The following is a 17,525-nucleotide window of genomic DNA, read 5'->3' on the forward strand; positions in this document are numbered from 1 at the left end:
TCTAAGAACTGTAAAAACACTTAAGTAACATTATTTGCACCAAGCTTCACGTTACCTACATTAGCCATAGGACAAACTTTTAATTCTTTATATTCACTTCCAACTTGTAAGAAGGTGATATGAGGAAGAGCTGCTAGAATAAAGAAGTGGAAAATGCATGCTTCTATTTACTAAAAGATGCTTCTACAGAGGAATTTTCTTCAATGCATATATGCGATCCCCTTTCTTCTGCACTTAATGTCCCTATCTTTTAAAAAAAAGAAAAAAAGCAAGCAGGGTCAGCTACAGCTGGTTGCTCAGAGCTGTGTCTAGCTGGGTTTTGAGTATCTCCAAGGATGGAGAGACTCCATAACCTCTATGGGCAACCTGGTCCAGAATCTGAGCACCAGCACAGTAAAAACAGTGTTCTCCTGTGTTCAGATAGAATTTCACATGTTGAAACTCGTGCCTAATGCAAATTAGACCCTATACATCTGAATAGCTTAATGCTTTGGGGTGCTTAATGTGGCAGGAGGGGCTGTTAAGCAGGTGTTTGTTACCTGCAGCCAAGGGATCTGTGCAGCACAACACGGGCCCGAAGGACACATTGTACGTGCAGAACAGCACAGCCTGTGCCTGCTGGCGTTAATGTAATGTGTTGTGGGTCATTCACTCCTCCATGCACAGGGATCTGCCCGTCAGGATCGCTATGCTTGTTCAAGTAGATGTTTTATTATATAATTACCTTACATTGCCTTTGCATGTATTTTCCTTACTGAGTCCTCATAGGCCTTTTATGCATATTTTCAAAGCCCTGCCCTTAGGACTTTTTACTAGAAGTGGGTCTTCAAGACGTACCTGACAGAAGTCTGCTGTAAGGCATAGGGCTTTTGAAGTTTCCTGTCGAAGGCTTAAATTTAAAAGTGTTATCCTAATTCTCAGCACCTGTACATCTGCAAGTATGGCCAAAGTCCCACTATATGTAGAGCTGGAACCTTGTCTATATACCAAGGTGCTTTCATGTAAGTAGGAACAGAGGTACAATTGACCATCAAGGGCTCAGCTAGGTAAGGGGGTTTTATGAACTACCTGGGAGAAACATTGGGTCTTAAATGTTCATTCTTAGTCTAAAATCTAATTCTTCAAGCCTTCACACCAATTCAAAAGTTGAAGGAGCACATGAAGGACCTTTCACTGGAAACATCACCAGTCACGTTGCACAGCAGTTTTCCGGTGTGCTTACAGATAGTTCGTGAGATCTTGAAGCAGAAGGCAGAAGAGAAGATCATAAGGCAAGGTAGAAGGATGATAAAGGAGACAAATCCACAATTGCACCTCTTACTCCATCCGTCCCTTCACTGATTCCCTGATAGTCCTTGGCAGACTGGAAAGGGGAAGAGGAGAAAGGGAGGTCATGCCCATGCTACTGCTAGATTTATTAGAACAGACCCCAGTTGATTTGCTAAAAGGAAAAAAGCTTGGAATGACCCATCTTTTTGGAAATTAAAATATGACAGAGTACCTTTTCCAGAGTATTTTTTTTTATTTAAAAACACTAGTTTAGAGTGCTTTGTGGATGATGGGCCTCAATGAATTAGTCTGTTACACTGATCAGAATATTAATGACCAATACATAGCAAGTAAGTAAAGACATACCTTCCCATCTTTAAAAGTAGTGTTGTCAGAAAGCATATCCTATTGCTTCGTACCAAAATATCAATTCCAAGAGCTCCCTGTTTCATGTAATCTATGCCTGACCCATGTATCCTTTGGCAGGTCCTATGACAATGATCTGAATGTTCTAAATTGATAGTTTTGCAGGTTCTATCCTAAAATACATAACACAAACCACTATGCAGTAGTTGCCAACACAGTATTCAAAATACGCTCTGTATTTCCCCACAAACATCAGCCAAATAGTGGCTTACCTTCAGGACATCTTGAGACTAGCTTAGATCATAACCGAAGATGCTTTGTATCTACAGCCATCAGAGCAACCAACTCGTGGAAGAGGGAAAATGTCAAATTAAATCCTGTACTTATAAAACTGAAATTGTCAAAGATAACAGGTGTATATTCTAGGGTTATTTGTAGAGTGGTTTGGTTTTTTTTTTTTTATTGTAATACCTTAAATCAGAAGTTTTGGGAGGCTATTCACACAAAGTTTAGAAGCATTTGAACTGTACACTTTCATTCTCTACAGGAGATTCTGAAAGCTTTTGAACAGGAAAAGCTAGTACTCACTTTGTGCTTTAGCAATTGCCATAGAGCAAAGCCAAGATTGTGCCTTTGCTAAGGAGGAAGCCACAGGAAGTTTTCTGTATGATCGTACTTACAGTCTTCCTTCCAGCATACTTCAGCTTCATGCCCTGTAAGCGAGGCAGCCTAGGAAAGCACATGAAGATGTTTAGAACACTGTTAGATACTGCTAGCTTGGCAAGGAACCAAAGGGATACAGAACGCATACTTGCATTTCAGTGAGCAACTGCTGCTTCATGGTTGGATTGACACTTGTCACTACACCAGAACTTGAGATGCCAGGTAATGTTCCAGTATTCCGGAAGGTACACTTCCATCAACCAAAAGCTCTTAATTCCCAGAAATCCACTTGCTAGTCATTTTTTTCCAAGCTTGAATTCCCACCATCTTCCGGTAGGAGCAAGCCAAGGAACACTTTTCAGCCTAGCAATTTTATAGATTTTTAGAAAACTAGGAGATGTCAGGTGCACGTAACTGTAGTTACAGAGGAATTCACTCAACCTTGAAGATCAGATATGGCTGAAGCAAGCTACTGTCCATCTTCTGCAATGCTAGGCATCCTTATCTATCTTTTAAAGGAATATACCCAGAACAAGATCTGAAGTGGTCATAAAGTTGTATGTGAACACAGAACAAAATCCTCTGCCTGCTCCATACAGGGCAGGAGAAACCTACTTGCTTCCTTGCAGCTGTTCCTGTTTTGGACATAAACTATGTCAATCTCTTCTCCTTTTATATATAATCTCCTGTTAATTCTGTTGAGTTCCTATGAAAGCCTAAGAGCCACATACAATTTGTTTTCCCCTATGAGGAATACTCCTTGCTTTGTCAGATTTGCAGTGTAAACACCAACTCCATCTTTATGCTCTGCAACTAGAATGGCACTGGCCATTCATGATGTCTTTTCTGCTGCCTTTTTCATGTTGTCTTCCTTCAGGTGTTTAAGCCCATCTCATAGTTTTCTAAGCAAATCCTCGTCCTAGACTTCACTTTGAGCAAAAAGGACAAGTAGTGCCTGTAGGAGGCTTTTGGTTTAGACACCGTGTGAGCCATACCTCCTTGATGGATGCTGCAGTCTCTTGAACGTGGTTAGGTCGTTCTGTATACAGTCCAGGGGAGAAGATAAGCAGGAACAACTCTAAGGCTCTTGATTCTGGCCCAGAATTTCTCATGACGTGGCCCTGAATAAGCAGGCCAGTTCAGTCTGGAGAGAAGTCAGAGCTGGACCCTCCATGTTGGCCAGGCTCATCCAACAAAGTTAAGGTATTTCAGTGAGGGCTTGAAATCTGCAAGATGAGAAGATATGCGCTGCTTGGGGAGAGGGTGGAGGTGGAAAAAAGCAGGAGCTCTTTAGAACCAAGTATTTGCATCAGAAAAGCAGTACAGACATTAACACATTCTACTGTAATTTATGCAAGGCTTAATACGATCTGGATTCTTCTAGGGCTCTGCAGAGGCTGGCACTACTGGCAGTGGAAACTGGACTTATCAGGCTTTTGGAATAACTTCCCAATAGTCACCCATACACGAGTTATCCTTCCATGAATATTATGTTTGATTGCTTACTTCAAAACACATTGGAAAACTGCCCGTTATTCTATGAAAGTTTCTGAGAGCATTAGTTCCTATTTTTTTGGCTGCTGACCACTTTCTACAAACCACTGCATTTACCCATTGGTTTAGCATTAAGGCATTTGTTTCCATTATTCTCTCCAGACTACTCCGTGACACAGCATTTTCCTCTTCCTGTTAAGACCAATACAGAAAAAATGAGTGCCCTTATACAACAATTTTCACCCTTCCCTCACAGCCAAGATCAGGCGTCCTAAGATTTCTCTTATACACAAGTACAGTAGATACCCTACCCAGGACACTGAATTTTAAGCCACTTCAAACAGCAGTCAGTTTAGAACTGCATTTATGTTAAAAGTTACTATTGCTTGATCATGATACCATGACCGCTTGAAAGGGAACGAGCTTAAAAGTCATAGCAAGAGCTATTTTATAGAATTGGCATGCATTTCAGGTTTAAATCAGTACTGTACTGACATTCAAGAATTTCAGTCCCCATACAGACTGAGATGAACAGCACTTTTATTTATTTCAGTTACAAGATGACAAGTAAACCTTACAACCAGAAAGGCAATGAAGGCCTCATCAGCTTAGTGATAACCACTTCATAATCCAGGCAACATGTTATGATTTCTTGAGATCACAAAGAACGCATACCCCCCTCAAACAACTTTTCCTTATTTCTGTAAGGAAACTTCCTGTAAGAACAGCACACTGATGTTAACAGAATCAAGGAGGACCACTGATGTAAAATGCCGACATTCACCTTCCCAGCCCCCCTCAAAAGGCTTAAGTGTAGACTTTATTCCAAAAAAGATAACACGCAGTCATGATCACAGCTAGAGAGGGAAAAATTAAAGTCTGTTTTCAAATAAAGTCAAATTATGATGCGTTATGAAGTTAAATTAAGATACTTTCTCACACGGCAGTGTACTTCATGGATAAAGAAACTCTCCTCATTTTAAGCCAAAGCTTATCTGACTTTGGTAATAGGGAGAAAAGAGTTTACATAAAAACTGATCTCCCTACCAAGCTTTCTACGTGAGACCTATGACGTAAGGGAAGTGCTAGAAACATATGGGAGAAATTACTATACAAAGTGTCAAGTGCAAACTCCCCTTGCCTAGAATTCAGTGTATTTACTTAAGTACAATAGAAAAGACTGAATTCAGCAGTGGTTGACAGTGGGATACAGTGCTACAAGTTGAACATTAGCCACTACAGGACAAGCCCAAGCACACATGTATCTTGCCACAAGGGAAAGATACACTTGAGCTTCCTGACCTGCTCATTTCTGCAGTTTGCTGTAGTATCATCTTCTACCCCATTACCAACTTCATTCCTGCATTGCTTTGAAGGGACTCATTTAAAAATCTCCAAAATTCTGGATTATTTGGACAAAAAATTCATTTGCTATTTTAAAGAACAGAAAGCTGGGGGAAAACTCATCTCTTCGGTTGCTCTTCTAAGCAATATTGGACCTAGAAAACATGGGGAAGTACCAGATGAAGTACTGTTCCATCATCCATCGCTGTTTAAACAATATAGTTGAAGCAGCCCATAACCTTTAGTCAATCACTAGCAGGTCAGTTTTGGTGCATAAGATATTAATTAATTGAAAAAAATGTATTTTCACCCATGCTGTATGTATGTCAGTTCTCAGTTTCCCCTCACTTAAGTGGTCAGGGATAATTTATTATGCAGTACTCACAGTAAGTCTTGGAATTTCAGGCAGACCTATTCATTCCCAAGGAGTATCCTTTTGGCCCAAGTGAAGACTTTTCAGTACCTTAGCTTACATTCATTCTGGAGGCAGCCACCATGATTGCATTTACCCAAAGTACTATTTTTAATGGGGCTGTTACCATCTTGAAATTGCAGTTTAAAGTTAACCAGTAATACAAAAGAGTACTTTTCAGTGTTTCCAGTGAAGGAGCTGAGAAAAAAAAGATCTGTAAGAAACCATTGCTGCAATTTTATTTTAACAAAAGGGCAGATTTATTCATGTTTACAAACAAGTTTCAAAAACAAAAAGGAGAACATGTATGCTACCCACTAACAACCTTTCAAAATGCCAACAGCCCTCATGCTGCATGAAGGATTCTATAGATTAGAAAAAAATCACAGTTCCACTCACAGTTCACCAAGACAGCACTAAACTAACATGTTTAGACAAAAACAAAGGACTAAGATTCTGATGTATTTTGATTTAATCCATTTTGCCCGAGATAACAGAAATATTTCAAGCAAGTGCCATCACATATTGATGTCCTGCATTAAACAATCCTACTAAGTTCTGAACAAAAGTTATTCAGTAAGTTTCTCAAAATTTTTAAAAATTAAACAGTTGTTTCAAAACCATTAAGTAGTAAATGTATTTAAGAAACTAATTAGGACAGAGGCCATAACTTCATTAGAACACCACTGCTCATGTTTTTACAAAGCATTAGTGTTATCTATTTGGCTATTAGTATTAGCAATTTATCTACAATATTTAACAAGGTAAATTGCAGGCAAAATTTAGTACAGTTTCAATAGAAACACCCTTTTCCTGAAAATACAGCAGTATTTGAAGGACTATTTTTTTTTGGTTTTTTTTGTCTTTTTTTTTTTTTTTTCTCTGCATCATTTATAAGGAAGCTTCCCATCTATGAACAGGAACAAAAAAAGTATCTACAAACCTTGTAAACAGATCTGTATCATTTATAAACATAAATAATTCCAAATTATTAACAGCCAACAGCAGAAATTAAAGTATCAATTCAACAATCCAGGGCCTCCTTGCCCTTCCCAGCCTTCCCCTCAGAAAAGGATCATGATAAACTAAAGCTCTGCTAACACACTGTTCAGGACCATTCCTTACATACAACAGATGATCCACAGGTCACTTATGCTGAGTTACTGTTTATCTGTCAGAGTTCATTATTACTCCCACCCCCAGAAAAGCACCCTCCAGTCTGGCAGAAAGCTTTTTTTTTTAAAAAAATAAATCTACATTCGTACAAGTGTGTCTTCTGTTGAAGTCCAAGACAAGAATGTCATCTTGTCCATCATAATGTGTGAAGAGACCCAGTTTCAATTTCTTTACAATGCAGCTAGTGTGTTAACATTCAGCTTACAATCAGAGTGATGTTTCCAAACTATGTAGCGGGCTCCCTGGGGATGAAGAGGTAGCAGACTTGTTCATGTCTGTTGTAAGGTGAATTCCACTGTCAACCGCATTGTTATTTTTATTGGGAGAGGGTGGGGGAGTAGAGTTGCGTTTTGTTGGAGCATCATCTTCAGCATCAGTATCATCAATAAGGGGAATATGAGGCTCGGAGTCTTCTATTCTAAACTCAGGATGCGTCATAAAATTGTGAATCGAACTTCGTGTCTCAGGTTTCTCTAACCCCTCGTACAAGGAGCTACGAAATGCATTCACCACTCGGATCTGTAAACAAAGGAAAAAGGTTGTTAAAATGCTGCAGAGTTACCAGTAATGGCATGGTTCTTATGAGTTTGAATCCACAAACAGCTAGACATGAGTGAATCGAATTTGTATGTGATGCAGTGGAACTTGCAATAAACTGTAAAAAATGAAGAGCGTTTCAGTAGAGCACTGCCAGTCTACACAGTAGGAATAAAAAGAGTACTGCAAAAAGCTGAAGGGCCTAAAAATTCAGACATGGCACTAGAATTGTTCAATTATTTAACATGGTATAGGCATTTTTCAGAAGGGAGGCCAACAATTATTTACTTATTCACAAATTTAATCTCAATGAGTGTTTTATTGAATACTTGGGGGAGGTGGGAGAGGGGGAAGGGAGGGGAGAGGCTGAAAATAAGTTAGAGGATAAGAGGGTCACTAATTCTCATGCTAGGAATTAGGATGTCAACTGACTATGAAAAAGCCAAGCAAGTGTAAGCCAATGTCACAATGATCAGACATTTACAAAAAGTCATGCAAAAAAGGATACCACTAACAGCTGTAAATATTCGAGTATATACCCATTTACCACACTAGAGAAAGTTCCTTACTGAATAGTGCTTTGGAAACTTAAGACCAGAACTAGGAAATTGAATACTCTATTGTACAATTAAGTAGCCACGACAGGCTGTAACTTTGAAGAGATTATTCAAGTAGCACAAAGTATGAGAAAAGCAGGTGATCAGCCTTTGCTTGAGTCTTCAATTTACATTGAATTCATGGACAAAATTCCCAGGCTGAGTATTATTTCCAGTCCTTTCATTATTTAACTAACATTTTTCAAATCAGAAAGCTAAGTCTACAGAATTCATAAACAAACATTTTGAGCAAAATTAGAACAAAGTACAGCTTCATTTTGCAAACTGTGCATGCCCAGGTTGACCTGAATTTAAGCTTTCCAAATTGTAGTTTCATGTAGTTTCATGATGAAACTACCTGCCTGCACCCCGTTCTCTTCCCATGCCCCATGCGTTTCCCTGACCAACTACAGGAATTCAGGATTTATTCTTGAACTGATAAAACAAGTAAGGTTAGGCAGAAGTCAGTGACTCCTTTGTCCAACACTTCCGTCAAGATAGTTTCTCTCTCCTGTTCGCTCTCTATTCAATTCTCAACATCTCTACTCTGAGCAAGTCTTCAGCAAAGCACAGTTTCAATCCCAAAGCTCCTCTGTTGTAGAGTAAGCAGCAGAGCAACTCTGTAGTAAACAAGAACTTACTGTTACAAACAGCAAGTCTAATTTAAAGATTTTTTAAATTTTTTTTAGGACATCCAAGATGACTTGTTTCAAGCCAGGAAATACATCATGACTAGAGGTTCCGTAGAGTTCCTTGATAATAAAAATAAAGTGACTTCCAGGTGAAGGAATGAAGCTAGAAGGTCAAGCATATCAAGAGCAGAGACTTCAAAAGATACATCAAACAACCTCACTATAAACACAGAGAGAGGGCTCCCTAAAAACAATGCATTATCAAATTTGTTACCACAGAATCACTGCACATGATAAAGTCTTAGGTCCTGACTGCATTCTTTGACCTCTAGAAATAGTGTTGTTCTTCCACCCCTAACTTGTCAGAGGACTTGCACAAAGAATTCCACTCAAAAGCTATCACGTCCCCATTTTTATGCTGCAGGTACACAGCTGAGCCCCATTAACCAAGGAAATCAGAGCAGGGGGGAGGAAGAAGGAAGACATGCATACAAGGGGAGGACAGGGAATCACAGATTCACAGATTGGTAGGGGTTGGAAGGGACCACTGGAGATCAGCTAGTCCACCCCCCTGCTAAAACAGGATCTCCTAGAGCAGGTTGCACAGAATTGTGTCCAGGAGGGTTTTGAATGTCTCCAGAGAAGGAGACTCCACAACCTCTCTGGGCAGCCTGTTCCAAAAGTTTTTTCTCATGTGCAGATGGAACTTCCTGTGTTCCAGTTCGTGCCTGTTGCCCCTTGTCTTGTGCTGGTCATCACTGAAGAGAGTCTGGCCCATTCCTCTTGACTCTCACCCTTCAGATATTTATAAGTGTTGATAAGATCCTCTCAGTCTTCTCTTCTCCAGGCTAAACAGACCCAGTGCTCTCAGCCCTCACAAGAGGGATGCTCTAGTCTCCTAATCATCCTCGTAGCCCTCCACTGGACTTTCTCCAGTAGTTCCCTGTCTTTCTTGACCTGAGGACCCCAGAACTGGGGCCTCACCAGGGCAGAACCCCCAGAAGATGGGGCCTCACCAGGGCAGACTAGAGGGAGAGGATAACCTCCCTCGACCTGCTGGCCACACTCTTCTTAAGGCACCCCTGGATACCATCGGCCTTCTTGGCCACAAGGGCACATTGCTGGCTCATGGAGAGCTTGTTGTCCACCAGGACTCCCAGGTCCTTCTCTGCAGAGCTGCTTCCCAACAGGTCAGCCTCTAATCTGTACTGATGCTTGGGGTTATTCCTCCCTAGGTGCAGGACCTATGCTTGCCCTTGGTGAATTTCATTAGGTTCCTCTCCACCCAACTCTCTAGCCTGTCCAGGTCTCGCTGAATGGCAGCGCAGCCTTCTGGTGTGTCAGCCACTCCTCCCAGTTTTTTATCATTAGCAAACTTGCTGAGGGTACACCCTGTCCCCTCATCCAGGTCACTGATGAATATTTTGAATAAGATCAGACCCAGTACTGTCCTGGGGCACACCACTAGCTACAGGCCTCCAACTAGACCCTGCGCTGCTTATCACAACCCTCTGAGCCCTATCATTCAGCCAGTTCTCAATAGCGTGAATGTGCTTGAGAAGTAAGATTACAACAGCAGCTAGTACTTTACTGTTCACATGAAAAAACTGAGTGTGCTGTTAAGGAGTTGGTGCGTTACATGAGCTTTAAACAAGTCCAGCAAGCTGCATAAACTGTCTTGGCACTTACCAAGAAAATCAGCGGTGACAATGCCAGACTGAAAGTTTGCAATGCCTTTATTTGGCATGTTGCATCCCGCTGTGCCACTGATTTATGTGGCAAAATGAAATATGACTCCCTTGTGGGACTGGTTTTTCATTGCTTACAGATGGTAAGTTAGAACATAAGCAGTAATGGAAAACAATTTTTGGCTTAACAGGACAGCTGTAATTATCATAGGAATATAAACATACCCACAATAAAGGCTTGTTTCCCATGCAGAATGCATACTAAACAAGTGGTCTAGACACTCCTATGAACCCAGGACTCTCAAAGAGTCCAGCCATGAAGGCAGAAATCAGACTATCAGCATTTTATGTTATACTTAAAAAGGGAAAAATCTCATGTTTTGAAGGCTTTATTTTCAACTACTCAAGATAATTAGACAAGAGAGATAACTATAAATAAATGGCATAAGTGAGGAGCAAACAAGACAATTTGTTGTGTGTAATTTATACTGTCATCAGGCCTTCCTCATATTAGTACCAGAATAGCAAGGAATGCAGTAAGCACTCCAAATCCTTCTAGCCAGATGGCTGCTTAAGAGTTGCAACCTCACTTCATAGGAACAGCTGAACTATTTTCCAACAAACAGCTCCGAAAGAGACACAATGAAATAACACATCTGCTTCCCATTATTACATATTAGTTATCAAAAGTTGTTCTCCTGGAGGGTGTAGCAGAAGGTTGTACTACTATAGTGAGGATTAAAAACTAGTTCTCTGCTATTGTAGCTCCATATCTGCATTGGTCATTCAATGCAATGAGATGCTGCAGTGCCTGTTAGATTCTGCTCAAATGGCAGCATGGCATGAAGTTGCTCTCTAGAGAATTCTGAATGTCTAATTAATGCTCTTGGAGTGTAGTTAGGGATACAGGTTACTAATTAGCATTTTAACTAGGAGATGCAATCCTGTGCATCCTTACTGTTAAATCTACTTTTCGTTTCGTGTTCTTGAGGCATGTGAATTTGTGAGCTGAGCTTCTCAATACTACTGCAAAGTAGGGAAATACCTGTCTCACCAATGGAGAACAAGTACAGAGGTAAACAGAAAAGAACATTTCATTTAAGACAGCTCCTGAAATTAAGCGTCTTCATCCATCTGGTAATCTGAAAGTTTAAAAAGTGGGGGGAAAAAGAAGCCCTCTCAAGAGTTATTTTAAAAAAATTTAACCAGTCTCTAGGAAGTTAGAGAAGGAAGTAAAACACGTTATATAGAATTAAGATGGAAAACTCAACAATAGATATTTAGCCATCAGTATTCAACTACAACTGTTATGCATCTTCAGGCTCCACAGTTTAAGCCTACATACACCAGTAATTAAATCTCTAGCCTCTACAGGGAGGAAGGCTGAAACTGAAATGCCACTTAGAGCACAATATAAAGAGGGCAGAATTGAGGTGAGACAAACTTTACTTTCACTGATGGCTTATCAACTGCTGCCAGAAGAACCTAGAGAGGAAAAAAAAAAAAACCCCTTTGGATTTGAATGAAAGTTTCACCATTGAATGCTTAAACCTTTTTTTCCTTTTTATATCAGCTAATTAAATGTTTCTTCTGACTTGTAGGCATTTTAGAAGCTTTGTTTCGCCACCTGAATCCTGATATTGAGAAAGTTGTGTTATTCAGTAAAAGAAGGTCCAACAAAAGCAGAGATTCAGAAGTTCCTTACAGGCTACAAAGAAAACGCATTTAGTGCTCCATGTTCTAACTACATTCATATTTTTAACATACCATTTGCTTTACCATCAGCTTCTTTACCTTAAGTATCATTTGTGCTGCAGTGCAAGACATCTATTTTTGTTAACCTGGGTCCATGATTACACAGTTAATTCACTTATTCAGTGTAAGTCACCCTAAGAGGCATATACTCGAAAATTTACAACAGTTTTCCTGTTTTATCTTAAACATCCCTCTGTACACGAATGGATGAAGGCACAGGATGTGCAGGCTCACAGCTTTCACATTAAAGTCTTTTGCTGAAACTGTTCCACCTGTTCTCAGCCCTCTAAGAAAAAAAAGTCTTGAGGACTCCACTTTGTGGAAGAGCTCTATAAAAGCCTGAACGATGATTTTAAGTACTAAGGAGAAAATGAGAAACGTTAGGTACGTGAATTAGGAAATGTTAATTTCATGCACTTTAGGAACACACACTCACACCCCACAGTAGTAGAAGCAGTAGTAGAGGAAAACACTACATGTGTAGGGGTAGAAATATTTGTTACATCATGGTGCTGGCTGGCGATGGAGGGTTGCCGCCTTAGAGCCCCCTGAATGGTACTTCCACTCTGGAAAGCATTCACTACATCCATCTGCAAGGAATCAGAGATTGTGACAGCTTGCTCAGCAAGAGAGAGAGAGAACAAGAGAAAGGACCATCCCATCTATAACACACAAAAAGTAAAGAAAAAAGGCACTTTTTTTTTAATAGAGCAGATACACAGGCAAGAGTTGTATTTAGAGCTGAAGAAAACAGAGGACCCTGAGGGATTACACATCCATCCATACCCCCTTTTGACAGTCTCAGTCACACCACTTAGAACTGCCACCTTAGTCAAAGGACTGGAGATGGAGAGATTTCCCTCATAACACCCACTGCGTCCTACCTTTTTCAAGACCATACCTGAGTTTGTATCCTGTTTAGGCCCCTAAACCACAAGATCTGACCACGACGTAATTCTCTCTCGGCATGATCAATCTCCTCTACATCTTCTGCTAGTTCTTCTTCAGGAATCTCTTCCTTTTGTGTTCCATGACCAGCTTCTTTAAGGAATTTCAGACGGCTGGTTGGAATTGTTGAAATCAACTAACAGTGAATGAAAAATATGGAGTTGGGATTATTCCTTTTTTTAAAGAAATAATAAATGTAATACCAGACTTAAGGCTTAACATAATATCCTGCATACAATTAGCAAAGTTGAAAAAACAAATTATGTAAATGGAACGAGTGCGTCAATGTAGAGTGATCACTCCAGCTGAATAGCTGTGAATATCCTTACTGAGGTGTGAAATTAAACTTGGACTACAAACCTAGAAAACAAAACATCCTGGGCTAGGGACAAAGAATACCACTTTAACATCACTTGACTGTACCAAGAAGGAGCAGTACCAAATCTACAAGAGCCATTAATTCTGTAGATTGTGCTTGTATCTACAGCTTTCAGAGCTCCATCACTTTGATGAGCATGATGTGTTACCTCAAGAGAAAACTACATCATTTAAAGTAGCCACAGTTAATTCAGAAATACAGACAGAACAGACATGCATTCTTTTGTAACCTGGAAGGTACCAATCCGTTTGCAAGGTGAGTAATGTTTCCAAAACCCTTATCCCAAACTGTTACTTTGCTACTTGGTGTACGCTAGTCCATCAACCATACAAAAATAAACAAATGCTACATATGGGTTTTCCAGCTTTCCTTTTCATCCCCACCTTCAGGGCTATTCTGGTGAACTATGCAGTTAAGGGGAGTCATCTTTTGATATGTCCCATCTAGCAGATCCAGATCAGTTCCAAGACTGCTTTCCTTGATCATCACAAACCTAGAAGACCATTTCAGCAACTGCAGAGGAAAAAGACTGCTCCAAAAGCAAGATAAACAGCCCTTTGTGCTGAAATTGCTACTACGAATATTCCCAGATCACACTTCAGTTTCTCCTATTCTCAGAAAGTCAAAAGCTCTTTGACTTTAATTATATGCTAGAGCAGCATGAACTGCAGCAGGGAAGCTTTGCCCTTGCAAGACACTTTGGGTCAAAGGTATTTCAAGCCATCTCGATTCTCTTCTAGGCTACTTTTAAACCTCAGAGTGACTCTATTTGATTTTTTTAAATAATTAATTTTCCAGAGACTTTATTAAAAAGCTTACCCACTTTTAGAATAGGCGTCTATGTATGTATTTACAACTAAAATTCACCCTACGAATTTTATACCGAAACCTGAAGTGTCCTTTACAAAACGGAAGGAAACTGTAATGGAAAACTCTTCGTGTGGTATGAAAAGTTTAGACAACTATGCCATTAAATAATGGAAAACTCCATAGCTCTAAAGTTTCATGTAAATAAGCTTGCTGCTTACAAGCACTGTTGTGCATGCAATAGTAATGAAACCCAAGGGAGGGAGGGGGGATAAAAATCAAAATGCAATAGTTTCATAGGTGGGAGACCTTTCCAATTATTTCATAATTATGCAAATAAAGATTAAAAAGAAAGTTGCTTTTGAGGTTTGCTGCATTTCTTGCTACTCCAGGAATATTTTAAATCAAGAAAATACTAGCAAGTTTAACAATTCTGATTTTTCAAGAAAACCATTCAACACTAGGTTAAATAAATTTCAACATTAACATGTTCATTGCATTTGTATTCTTACAGAACTTTTTCTAGCACTTATCTGGCTAAAGGTATAATTTCATATTTAAAAGGTAACTACAGCTGCTTCTGGTTAAAAGTTACTAAACATAAACCAGCCATAGCATCTAGTTATGAAATGTAACTAATTGACCAAGTGAGAGTAAGAAATATCCAACTAAGGACTTTCTAGCTGTTGAACTACTAAATTTTCATCAGTATTTACTGTTAATCTCCATATATTCATATAGTCCACTTGAAAGATCTGAATGCCAAAGGTACTATATTTGTATTTTCCATGTAAAGTATTCTAATGCAAGTAGATACTCGGCATTTTGAAAAAGGTAGTTTACCTGGCCCCAGAGTAGTGTTCCCATGCCCAGGAAAATGGACCACAGCCACTGTTCAATCGAGAGTTCTGAGCAACTGAAAGGCTTCCCACCAAACTGCACAATAATTATCTGTGAAGAGCAACATCATTAAACAACATGTATCAGTGACCTGTTACCAGAAAATTCCCTAATGCTTCAAGATCACTACAGACAACTCTGCATTAGAACACAGATTTCCTATCTTCTGAGCATACACTTCCACTGTCTCAGCAGTTCTGTTTATTCTTCAGATGTCACACTCCCAAAACCTTGTTGACTACTTCATTTTGCTTGCCGTTCTTTCCCTTCACTTCACAATTACAGCATGCATTTGATGCTACAAATTTACGGTGATTATTTATCATATGAACACCCATTTTAGAACCAAGTTGATTAATAAACTTCTATTAATACAATTCGTAGATCCATAAGACATGAAACATTTCAGAATATTACTAATCTCATCAGTGTTAAGTGTCAGACTTTAAATCATCACGGTGTGACATCTATGCAGTAAGTCTTAGAGGGAGGAGGCAGTTCTCAAAAGCTAAATTAAATGAGCTCCTACTGACTTAACTATTACAACAAGCTGTATAGGCCCTAATGAGCAAGGTATCCCTCTGCATAGGAATTATATGCATGAAAGTCTGCCCTGGAGAATCAACAATTCAAGTAGCAGGGCAGGCATGAAAAGGAGACAGTATTGATCATTAAGTAGGACACCTGTCAGCTGAAAAACCCAAGAGTATCTTCTTTTATTAACACGGAATAAAACACTGAGACAACAACTCAGGAGTTTTATTTGGGAAGGCATTCAGTCTGCCAAGTTTGTAAAGGGAACACGGTTGCAGTCAGGAGTAATTTCTACAAGTTTGGCGTAGTTGCACAACAACAGTCTGCTGCATATGCAACCCTAAAAATAAGAGTAGCTTCTGAAGAAGTGTCACCTAATAAAACCTAAACCTGGGAGAATAAGTGAACTAACTTTATGTGAAGCAGAGGTGCATACATTTGCATTGCTTGAACTGCTATGAATTTGGTCAACTTCACAGAATCTCAAGTCTAAGGAGAACTTTAAGGCATAGATTATATCTTAAGTCTGAAATAACTTAAGTCAAAATGAAAGAGTTCTGAAAAAAAAAATAGTATACTGATTTGTTTGTTATTTCTTCTGATAGACTAAAAGTTAAGGCCATTTAAAGTGTGAAACTATTCTTGTAAACTATTTTCTTTAGATACAATTTTTACTTGTTTCTCAACACCGGTGTGTTAACCCAATTAGTTTCAGATAATTTCATTTAATTTGTTAGCATATACTGAGTTGACTAACTAGCTTTTACAAATCTGCCTAGGTGCACCAACAGAAGGTCTGTAGACATCAACGTTTTTTCACCTAAACCAGCAGCTTCTATACAGATAACTAAAATATATACCAATACAGATAACTGATCCCTGCACCAGGAAGATAAAACTTGATACTTAAGTTTTTGAAGTTTATTCATTACCTAATCTAATTAAGAAGATACAAGAAGTTGTAACTTTTCTATAATTATTTAAATGGGCTCTCATTCAGGTGCACAGGCAGATACTATAAGGAAGAGTTCTGACTGGATGCAGGGGCATACAACTTCTTCACATTTTGTCAAGAGACTAGAACATTAAGATCAAATTGAAGGACTAGAAAATTCAAAAGGTAAATACGAGTACTTCTACATTCCAATTTTACCAATTTCAAAGAGGCCTTACCTGAAAACTCTGTCAAGCAGCACTTCCAAGTAATTTATAGCATGTTTGACACTGAAGGTTTTTCACATTGCAGAAATGAAATGCTGGCACTAGTTGATTAGCATTTCCAAGGTAAGCAAGACCACCAGTGTACTAAGTGCATTTTGCCCCCAATCTTCAACAATTTACTTACCTGCACAACAAACGTCCCCAGAACAATAGAACAGAAGATAGCGTTGTTAAAGATTCCTTCAAAAACGTTTCTTTCACCATGAATTTTTCGGGCATTAATTTCATTAAAAAGCTGCATCATCACAAACGTATTAAATACAATAGTATAATGCTCTGAAGGAGGAGCATGCAGAGGTGCATTTCTTCCACTATCGATATCAAAAATTTTCTCACCTGTGTATAAAAGGCAGTATTTTATCAGCAGCTTAATTGGTGTCTTTACACACACACAGTACAACAAAAAACTAGTTTTAAGATGACATCTCTATACAACTTTTAGAATAACTTTGTAACGCCTCTGTATTCTTACCAGCAAACAGGAGTGTGAAGACCACTACGAGTTGGTAGAATGCATGACCCAAAATGTTCTTCATCATTGTACGAGAAATCAAAGGTTTGTTTCTACCATAAGGCTTTCGCAAGAGAAGAGCTTCAGTGGGTGGTTCTGTTGCCAGGGCAAGAGAAGCTAATGTGTCCATTATGAGATTTACCCACAGCATCTGCACGGCTTTAAGTGGAGAATCCTATAAAGATAGACACATAAACCCTCCAATAGAAGTGAACAAATTGCAGGTATTAAAGGCAGAGCGTTATGTTCTTTGTACTAGTATTTAAGTGGAAGTTTGAATTCAAGAGTTAATC

General features: G+C 39.2%; 1 protein-coding gene across 11 annotated transcripts in view; it reads right to left on the reverse strand.

The window, feature by feature from the left end:
* Positions 1–5,784: 5,784 nt before the first annotated feature.
* ATP2B1 (ATPase plasma membrane Ca2+ transporting 1) overlaps positions 5,785–17,525 on the reverse strand; it is a 65,920-nt gene continuing 54,179 nt past the window's right edge. For 5 of the 11 annotated variants that reach the window (XM_075748399.1, XM_075748383.1, XM_075748373.1 and 2 more), the window contains exons 17-21: positions 17,194–17,407; positions 16,846–17,057; positions 14,910–15,017; positions 12,834–13,016; positions 5,785–7,243 (exon numbers count right to left, since the gene is read on the reverse strand). In XM_075748399.1, the coding sequence (XP_075604514.1) occupies positions 6,932–7,243; positions 12,834–13,016; positions 14,910–15,017; positions 16,846–17,057; positions 17,194–17,407 (1,029 nt within the window). In that variant the 3' untranslated portion in view covers positions 5,785–6,931. Of the gene's footprint in view, positions 7,244–12,368; positions 12,523–12,833; positions 13,017–14,909; positions 15,018–16,845; positions 17,058–17,193; positions 17,408–17,525 lie in introns of all 11 variants that reach the window. The other 6 variants (XM_075748434.1, XM_075748418.1, XM_075748408.1 and 3 more) reach the window with 3 other exon arrangements.

Source organism: Balearica regulorum, chromosome 1 (assembly GCF_011004875.1).
Source record: "Balearica regulorum gibbericeps isolate bBalReg1 chromosome 1, bBalReg1.pri, whole genome shotgun sequence".
Lineage (NCBI taxonomy): Eukaryota > Metazoa > Chordata > Aves > Gruiformes > Gruidae > Balearica > Balearica regulorum.